General features: G+C 48.1%; 1 protein-coding gene across 1 annotated transcript; it reads right to left on the bottom strand.

Annotated features, from left to right (window-relative positions):
- Nucleotides 1–2,191: 2,191 nt before the first annotated feature.
- On the bottom strand, nt 2,192–3,699 carry LOC144143586 (aquaporin-10-like). Its single transcript, XM_077675394.1, has 2 exons — nt 3,208–3,699; nt 2,192–2,801 (listed from the first exon to the last, which is right to left on the bottom strand). The coding sequence occupies exons 1-2, from the start codon at nt 3,595–3,597 to the stop codon at nt 2,301–2,303; spliced, it is 891 nt and encodes a 296-aa protein (XP_077531520.1). The 5' UTR covers nt 3,598–3,699; the 3' UTR covers nt 2,192–2,300.
- Between the last annotated feature and the right edge of the window lie 6,680 nt (nt 3,700–10,379).

The raw sequence follows: 10,379 nt of genomic DNA on the forward strand, positions 1-10,379 counted from the left end.
GCTGGTGAAATGGGCAGGACACAGCCGGTAGCTGCTGTAGGTCTGACGAGGTGGTAAAAGAGCCAGGTCCTGCCTTCTCTCACACTGGAGCCAAATGTGAGATGTGGAACATTAACAAGAACGTGTGCATATTTGGGTTAGAATGAATACTAGCTTTATTGCTGCTTTCAAGCGCACATACTATAGTTTTGAGTGAAAAGTGGCATCTGTATTCGAAATAACCGTTATCTGATATATTTGGAATCTCTTTCTTAAATTGATTTTGGCTACAAAGGCGACCTGTGACAACACCAATCGAAAAGGCAAATTTTAAATTAAAACCAGCCTTTATTATTAAGAGACGCGGATACGTTTTTCTCACTGTGTGATTACAATGTCCGGTGGCAATGACCCACCTTTCCTCCTAATCCAAAATACATTTCTGCAGGCAGAAGCAGCCATCCTACACCAGGATTTCTAAACTATTATTAAGGCATATATATTTTCGCGAGCTATGTATTCCTCAGGTACTTCTTGGGCCCTGCAGAAAACCGGTTATAAACACCTTATTTAAAAACCTGTAATAAATTACTAGGACAGGTTAAACCTGCATTGTCTAATTATTTATCGGCTTATAGCTGTAACTGCGTTCTTGTGAATATATCGTTCCTGTACTGAAAGCTGAAACTCGAAGCATGGAACTGAAGCGTAAATTATAAATTATAAGTGGTGGAATTATAGTCATGATTGTATTATAAACATATACAGTAATTGCTTAGTTTGTATATTGATTGCTACAAATTCATTCCGCTATATGCCATGGATTCACGTGAAGACAAAACGTAGAATACACCATTGAAACGCAATAAAATAATTAATGTTGTCACTACTTAGTTAACGTTGTGCTAACCACACGATATGAACCTATAGACCCACCCTTTAAGCCAAAAGTGTATGGGAGATTCCTTACTCCAGCTTTGGACAAAAATAGGCTGATAATAATAACGACAACAATAATCACAATAATAATAATAATAACAAGAACGCATGCTACGAAAACAAACTAAACGCAGGCAATCAAAAGATAATAAAAAGAGTGCAGATAAGCTCACACTGTTGCATTAGTTATTGTATATGTTGCCTCATACATTTTGCTGCATACCGTGCATTCACTTGCGCTAAAATGCAAAACACACGATCGAAACGCATTAAATCAACAACGCACGTAGCTAATGTAGTCATAGGAATAATTGCCAGCTGATCTGCCACGAATTTTATGCGTAATTCAAGAGGAAAAAAAGACAATCAGAATGCAATAAATAAGTAGTGAACGTGTATGCTGACTTAAAGTATAAAGCTACTGCTGCAACCGCATCCTGCTGCGTCGTGCAAGCGTAGAAAAGCAAAAAGAGCAGCATGCAGATCGTACCTTTCTTCCACCGGGATCCAAAAATTTTATGCCGGCCTGGCGTGAAGAATTTTGGCACCACTCAGTATAGCACGATCTGTGACGACGGCGCGAATCCATTAATGCGTCTGTTTCGATGAAACAAACTTTACGGCGGTAAAAACGGCCCTCGAAACACCGTGGATTGTAGCATACCTATGAGAGCGACAAGAAACGCCCCTTTTCAGTGGTGCGAGGCATAAAGGGGCTGTTCCGGTCTTCCTCTCGGGGTGGCGCTCGTATTTTCGAAATCTTCAAGCGCAACTTTTAAGTTCACTTTTATATTAAAAACTCCGTAATTAATATGTAACCTGGTAATAAATATACAATGCAACAAAAATGTTCATTTATGCTCGTATGTAGTACAGCCCCCAAACGTTAGGATCGCTGCAGTCACGGGAAAGAAAACCGGCAGAGTTTCATCCCCCTGGCCGAGCGCTGAGTAACCGCTGTTGCCTAATATCTTGCGCCGCCTCGCTAACAGCTCAGATTTCAGCACTCTTGCGGCGCGGCGACAAAGCAAGCATGCGAGCGAGCACAGGGCAACATATCGGAGTGGGACACACAGCCTCGCTCCCTTCATCTCAACTGCGCATGTGCGTGAGTTTTCTACGGCCGCTGCCAGGTGACGGCACCGGTCTCTACGGCCACGCGCTCCGCGGTTCGCATTTTAATTATCCATGACTGTACACCCACGAACAGTTCGACAGTGCAGGAAGCGCGAGGAGAACATCAACACATACTCGAGAAAAGCAAAGACACGCCTGAAAGTAACAAAGCTTTTTATTAAAGTAAGTGCAAAGGGGTAAAACGCGGCAGTAAAATGAGGGGAGATTCGTTAGCTCCCACACGATAGAAATTGTCGCGGACCGGACTACGCGGCTGGGCCATTCGAGCCACGAGACGAGCGTAGTAGCTTCCGTTCACACGAGTCGGTGTCATCCTCGGACTCCCAGTGGTTATCGACGGCCAACTTGTACATCCAAACTCCGACGATGCCTCCCACGTGAGGTCCGACCACGGGCACCCAAAACCAATTGTAGGAACGGAAGGAAAACACCGCCGAGCCCCAAGACGAGATAGCGGTGAAGATCCGAGGCGCCAAGTCGCGGGCAGGGTTGAGGGGGTTGCCGCAGTTGGAAGAGAAAGCGTACATACAGGCGGAGACGGTGAGGCCGATAAGGAGGGGCTGCTGACCGCGGGGAACGGACATGTTTCGGTTGTCCGTGACGGCGCAGATGCCCAGGAGCAGCACGGCCGCGCTCACGACCTGGTCCAGGAAGCAGGTGAATGTGGACACGCCTGGCGCAGGAAAGCAGGAGAACACCGGGGCGGTAGCGTTCTCTCCGTACACAGCGGTCAGTGGGCCGTCCACCTGCGGCGGGAACGAAGAGTCGAGGCTTAAAAAGTACCCCAGAAAAACCTGGACACACCGCCGCAAACTGCTACCAAAGTGCATGGAAGCTGCTGTAACCATGCCCCATATTTCGGAGTGCCAGGCTAAGAAGAAAACCGCGGGTGGGAAAATATCCTGGGTGAGGCACACGTTCAGCTACTAACGGCTGTCTGTACACCAAATTTATCACTCCCCACCCCGAATCGTTCTGCACCTGCGACAAACATTTACGAAACACTGCAGTCAGTCACGTCTGTCACAAGACTTGCAAACATACTGAAACAATGACGACTCCAAAAAATTGGACCCTTGCGAGGGAAACGGCGCAAACTCTTCCGTTAATGTGCCAAAGCAACATCTCAGCGAACGGCGGTGAACAACCTACCAGCCGAAGCGCGTCTGCGTACACCATGTAGACGAGGGAGGAGGCGAGGAACGCTCCAGCGTACTGAGATGCCACGTAGGGCAGCACCTTGCGCCAGGAAATCTTGCCTACAGTAGCCATGGCCACGGTGACAGCAGGGTTCAAGTGTGCGCCGGACACACCTCCGGCGACGAGCACTCCCAGGAAGACCGCCAGGCCCCACCCTAGGGGCCCCGCAGCGAGGCCCACGGCACCCAGGCGAGAGACTGTGAGGGACGCCAAAACGCAGTCGCCTACCAGGGTCAAGACCAGCGTGCCCACCAGTTCGGCTAGGGATTGGCGAACGAGAGGCTTTCCGATGGAGCACCCAGTCGCACGCTGCCAGGCACGGATGAACGCGTTCGGCTTCATGGTTGTCTTCGTTGCTGCGGCTGGGGCTGCTGCTGCTTCTTGCCGGTCCGGTCCGCGAAGTACTGCCGCCAGCTGAGTGAATGGCGGTGTTCTTTTTTTCTGCTCGCTTAAGTAGGTCCCGGACTCGCGTCACGAGGGACACATTTTTGTTTTTTCTTTGAGCCAGTTCATTGACGCGTGCGCACTGACAATTCAGACCTTTTGCGTGCCCAGACGTTCAGTGATAGCTGCTCGCGCGGTTAGATTGAATAGATAAATGCGATGCATTGGTACGACGTAATAAGGCAGCTTGAATAAGATTGCCAGATGAAGCGGGGCACTCTGTACCATCTGCTTGCTTTCTGGTATGGACTGAGAATATGACGCGCTGGACGCTGCAGTGGAGGACTCACCAGCAGTGATAACTCCGAGTTGTGTGTACACACTTGCTGGCTACTACGAACAACAACGACTTTATTCGGAACTTGTATTGAAAAAATTACGTGCACCTCCCCTCGCGGGAACCCTGTGTAGATGCGATGCATCGTGGGTATCCCTCGGCGTTTCCGTTGGGTTGATTCTCCCATCGGGTGAAACGTGCCATGAACGCGTACGATGCATTTCCGTCTAGTACGGGGTTCCCGCATCCCGTGCACGTCGCTTTGCAGCCTCATCGTCGGTGGTGCTAGCAGTTCTGTTATTGGGCTGGCCGGTGCATGTTGCGGTTGCGCCGACCATCACGATAGCAGGCTTGTTAGTCTCCATTCCAAGAAGCGTTGGACATCGGAGCACCGGCGCTGGAACGACGGAGCGGAGCGGCGCAAGTACCGCATTGTATACCGCCGCAAAACGGTGAAGGGAATGAGAGAGAGCAGCGTATGCGCATGCGTTAACCGAGCGCTAGCGCGCGCCGACGCACAGCTGGCATTGCAAGGAGCGAGCGCTAACCCGCAGATAACGCTGCCGTGAGAGTGGCGGAGAGCACATGCGCAGCTGGGGCGGACAACGACGACGACGCCGGAGGGATGGAGGGATGCATGCATGCATGGACAAGGCGAGTGAATGAGATGCAGTCGCATCTAAAAATTCAGGGGGTCGGTTTATGAAGCAGCTTTGGCACATCTCGAGGTATGCCAAGGTTCACCGCAATGTTTCGGGAAGCTTGCCCCAAGTGTCCCTATGAAACGCCGCCGGTATAACCATTGCCTAACGCGTGAGCGGAAAATGGCAAAACAGCCACTCTCCTGCTGCTCTCTCCGACCCTTTCTCGCTCCCTAGACTTCCTGCGTGCTTTTATGTCCGCCGGCGAGCGCCGCTTCTCGGAAACTATGCAAAATAGTTAAAAGTTGGTTTAGCGTTTCCCGGGAGATGCTCCTACGCCTTCTCGTTTTTCACCATGCCCATCTGTCTTGCTCTGTCGCTGATAACACGGCCTTTGCCACGGAGCAGAATCACTTGTGCTGCCGCAGGCTGATGCCGGCTTTGCGCGCCTACCTACTTCAAACCCGGATCCGGAAATTTTCTGAGTGGGGTATCCCCCTGTCTCCCCTCCGTATTTAGGTCTTGTTATATCCTTGCTGTTCGCACTCCGCTTCAGTACGCACTTTTAAATCGGCGACTGTACTGTAGAAGCGCCCAGACAGCGTGGAGGGACCCTCAGCTGCTCATCTTTTTGTTTTCTGTAATCTTCTGAAATTTACAAGCACGTGATATTTTTGGAAAATAATGGTAGAAGTGAGCCCCGAACAAAAAATGTGAACTCAATTTTTTCTTCCCTAAATCCTCCCGAGAGAAAAATATCAGCAAAATAATGGCTGCACCATCCGAAGCTATCGTTTTTCTGTTCGCTATTTGTCTACCCGACAATATTATGTTCTTACACTATTTTAGTTCCTCCTTGGTCAGTTACCTTGGGAAAATGCAGCAAGTATGAAGCGAGCGACACGTTGGAGGAGATCCCCAGTGCGACGCAGAACTAGTGCCCCGTCGCGGCTAAGATGTGAGCGAAACGGCTCTTCAAACCCAACAGGCAAGCTGACAGACACACGTCGTAGAAGTGGGTGCAGCGTTCGCGACTTGTGGGCAGTGACGTAAGGCGAGATGTCCGCCGGCGCGCGCCACATAGCGGATGAGTGCCTGAACTAAGCGTCCCTACCCTTCCCATTGAAAAGCGCGCGACGCGTTAGGCAATGTTTACACAGGCAGCGTTGCCCTATGAATCAGAGAAGGCGTATTCGGCATTCGAAACCACCGACCGCCGAATTTGGATGGACATTTCCCCACATGCGCAATGATCTATACCTCTCGTTTTGTACTCCGGGTTAGATGGCGTGTAAAGGGAATAACGTTAGGTACAGCAAGAGGCGCTGTAGGGGTGGGCGGCTTAATTACGTGCTGCCCCCATGGCCGCTCCAGTGCGCTCACAGCTGTTACCACCATGATGGAAATGAAATTGAACTAAAAGGACATGACCAACAGAGGAAGACACACCACACGGCACCAACTAACAGACTGAGTTGATTTTTACGTTCATATATACTACTATCAAGTAGACACTCGGAAACAACAGAAGCTTAAAATAGAAGTCTAAAACTACAAAGAAGCAAGGAAAAAAAATTCACACTTTCACCATGACCCACATGCCGTCTCCAACCGAGTAGACTCCATCAAGAAACGCATTTTCTTTATCCAACAACGATAGCGAAGCGACAGTAATGCAAACATCAACCGCGCGCTGAATTTCACGCGCCTCTGCGAGCGAGCAGAGGGCAACATATCGGAGTGGGACACGCAGCCTCGCTCCCTTCATCTCAACTGCGTATGTCCATGAGTTTTCCATGGCTGCTGCCAGGTGACAGCACCGGTATCTTCGGCCATGCGCTCCGCGGTTCGCATTTGAATTGTCCATGACTGTACGTGATAAGAAAAATGGCGTGTTTTTATATAGCATTCAAATCAAGTATATTAGGCCTTAGCCAATACATTATACATTGGAAGATACAAAGTTCAGTGAACACAAGGTCAATTACATAAACATAAATATATCGACCACCCCACCTCCAGGCATACAGGCATTCATGAACGGGTGCAGAAGTGGTGGAACCATTTTTGTTGACTTGGAAGTTGTGACCATTTGTTCCGGAACCATTTTTTCCGCAGCAGTGTCGAAATTGCAACGACGCGTTCATTACGAAGTTTTAAAATTTCACATCCGTGGAAGCGGGCTCCGGTTCGTACCTGCATGAAAACTGGCGTGTTCCAAAGTTTCAACAGTTCGGCCTCAAGAAAGGGGAAAATAGAAATCTTACTTGGTTTTGATACATAGGTTTTTTACTGAAAATTTATTGCATAGCTGAATGCATTAAATTCATTGCATTGAGCTATAACACTAATCCCTGCAATGTAGGTAAAATCAATTACGAGTAAATGAGTAAAGTTGATAACAAGGAACAAACCTGAATTTAAATACACGAAATAATATATGGACATCATATGTAACACAAGTTTTCTTCCATGCTACCGAGTAACAGGTAATATTTACATATCACTTTATAAGCAATACAGTAGCTTATAACTGAACTGTGTATATATTCTGGCAGATTGGTTCCACAAGTTACTGTAGACTTTGGAGCGCTGCCTTGTTAATTTTTTTTAAAACATCCTAATGAATGTGGACACCTCTGATTTCATTTATAGGCTACGCCTTTAATACTTCGGGTAAATGTTTGGTGCATTTGACACTTTGGCGACAATCTTGCAGTACTTTTATTGTTCTAAATTTTGTCGCGGAGAGCTGCTTGTATAGTCAGGTGATTTAGAAAAGCTGATTTGTATACCAAGTTGTTTAGGTAAAGGTTGTTTCTCCTCTAGCCCAGGGTTTATAAAATGGAGGAGCGCCATCTTAGTGTCATTGGTAAAATCGGCGTGCTTTACCAACAATCACTGCCGCATTGTTTGCTTAAATGTATAAATCCGCAAAGTCATATTTTTTTTTGTTACTGCGCTGTCGTGCCAGGGTTTAGGACAAAATCGTCCCGGACATTTTGGTCCCGGGCAATATGGTCACGGATAATATGGTCCTAACTGGAAACCCAGACAAACTGGCCCCAGTCAGCCTTTCTACACTGTAAACCGTCGTCGAAATCTGTAGCTATCACTTTTTGGTGAGTGTTGAAAACAGCATAATCTTGCGACGGTTTTAGCATTGCTTTTGAAGTTTCGAAGTGTTGAACGAAGGTGGAGCAAGATCACAAGGCAATATTAAGGCATATACTGCATGATTGCATAAGGGTGAGGCCTGTTTGTTACATAGCGTCTTGTCATGAACCGATTTGTGTGAGGCTATTTGGTCACAGGATTATTCTCGTATGACACTTCGCCATAGGGGTGCGAGAAAATTTTGGTCTTGATTACATGTTTGTTTTATTGATTTCTTTTTCAGAAATCAGAACATACTCTTCAGTGAGGTACAATGAGCCACCATCTAACGTCGCTCATTTTCGGTTATTGTGCGAGTATGTACCATTGCTGCAGAAAATATTTTTTATAAGTGCTACTGCAGTTTTCGAATTATTGTAAATACCGTTCATGATTGAACGCCTAATGGATCATAATAGCACTACAAACAATTTATTAATCAAAATTGTAACTTTCGTCTGGCGAACATCTTTTTACCCGCAGGGTAAATACAGCGTCTGTTCGTTAATCTTGGTACGTGTGTAGGTATAACGGTTGTGCAAAAGCATAACACGAGCCCGGTTGTTAGTTATTATTTCTAAGTCAAAATTAAGAGTAAAATCACACGGAAATATCTTCGCTGTTTTATAAAACGCTGAAATTTTGTCATGCTAAAGCCATAATTTTATTAATGGGAGAGAAATCAGCCAGCCGAAATGGTGTGGCAAGGGGACTAATTATCACCCCACTTACAGGAGTTTGCTCTGTGATGTCAGCACACTCTTCTGCAACATCACCTGCCTGACGTTCCGCTTTTCTCTTTTGCTGGATCTTTTTTCACACGCCCCCCCCCCCCCCCTTTCACACCAACAGGCCTATGTCAAAACGCCATTGACGAACGGGCCACATTTCTCCTAGAGCGACCTGGAATAAAAAGATAGAATATTAATAGTTATAATGAAGAATAAATACAAGCGAACACGCCATCAGTTACCAACTAATGCGGGAGAAACGAATACCCGCGAGAATTTGTACCAAGATGCTTTCCACTCTTCAAGCTGCCTTGGGGTAATTTCGTCGTGGTTTCCACTTGGGACCATATTGCCCAGGTTCCTACTTTGGACACATTTTGCGGGACCATTTTGACCGGATCCCATCGTGCCACGTTCCAGACAACCTGTACTTGCGGTTTTTCAACACCGTCGAGGTAAAAACTTCATTTGCTCACGGCGTGCAGCTGTTGCCAGCAATGTGTTCCACCAGCTGTCCTCTAGGCGGAACGTGTCACGGCACGTGTCGGCCAGCCAAAAGAAAGAAGAGGCAGCCTCTTTGAAAGCGGCCCGCGCCACCTGGCGACGGTGTGAGGGAGTTTCTTCCTTTTTCCGTGGCCTCCGAGATTCCCCCGCGCGCGGTGTGATCCCGGAGGCCATGCTTTTTCTTTCGCCGCTCCCTCCATTGCTCTTGTGGCGCACGTCTTGTTGTAGGGCGCCACCATGTCAAAGATGCGCCTTCTCTCTCTCTCTCTCTCTCTCTTGAGGGGCACTGTGTATAGAGCAATTGTTGGTTCTGCCCATCGCTCCCCCGCTAGCAGTCAGAAAGGTGCAGCGGTGTTTAGTTTCTTTTTGCTCCAAAGATGTATATTATTTCCATGTCGTTGTTGAGGGCTCAGATTGCCCTCAGACGGTTTCCATAGTATTCCTGCACCAGCCCTCGGTGACTACACCGATTCGCAACGTGCTCTTTCTTGGCCCAGTCGGGCCCTTCTCCGCCGAATGCGGGGGCCAGAAACTGGGGTATGGAATGCAGGCAGCCTTCGTATACGCTCGGAGCGTGGCCAATTCCAGGGTTCCTGCTCTTAACTCTACTGCTCCCTCGTCCCGGAAAGCGTGTGCAAAATTGCTAGTCAAGCGAAAGTCCAAACGGCTGCGTGTATCTAACTCTCATCGCGGTCGTACAGAGGCGCCTTCCCACCCTGTGCATTGTGCGTGGAGATCGAACAACTGCTGCCGATTCTCGATTGACGCCTGTACCTTTCTCGGACACGAAGATTGGCACGCTTCGGCTAATAAGCAAAGTAAATGAGGTTGTGGCTATTCTGTCGACTGCGTAACACCAATTCCGCCTCTTGATTTCTCACATTTGTTGCATATTGAGGCAGTGGCTTCGACCTGTTTCAAATACCCTACGATTGTGTAGTTGGTGTTCAAGTTTCCTGCATGCAATGTGTGGCGTGGCTTTAGCTTTGGCTGGTTTGTCTTGTGCCAAGTCAGTCCTTGGCGTGACGTGGCAGATGTCCTTGTGGCTTTTCATCGAAGTATTTCTCTCAGTGTATCGGATTTATAGCAAATTTCTTGAAGGTAGAGCACGCCTATGTACGTCAGGTGACTTGCTTGCAATAGCGCCAGCGTATTCTTTACGACACTTTCCTTGCTGACGCCTGAAAATATACAAGGAGTTGTGGAAATCTGTTGCAACGTATCTCTCCCAGCATCAAACAGGTGGCGAGAGCCAGACCAAGCAGACCAACGCCTATTGACCAGACCTGATAGGCGTTGAAGGAACGTCATCCCCAGGATTGAGGGACACGCGCCGCGGAAACCTGACTGCGCCCCTCTCCCGGCGCTTCG

This window comes from Haemaphysalis longicornis, unplaced genomic scaffold, assembly GCF_048455015.1.
Source record: "Haemaphysalis longicornis isolate Haplotype H1 unplaced genomic scaffold, Haemaphysalis longicornis Haplotype H1 scaffold_6, whole genome shotgun sequence".
In the NCBI taxonomy this organism is placed as follows: domain Eukaryota; kingdom Metazoa; phylum Arthropoda; class Arachnida; order Ixodida; family Ixodidae; genus Haemaphysalis; species Haemaphysalis longicornis.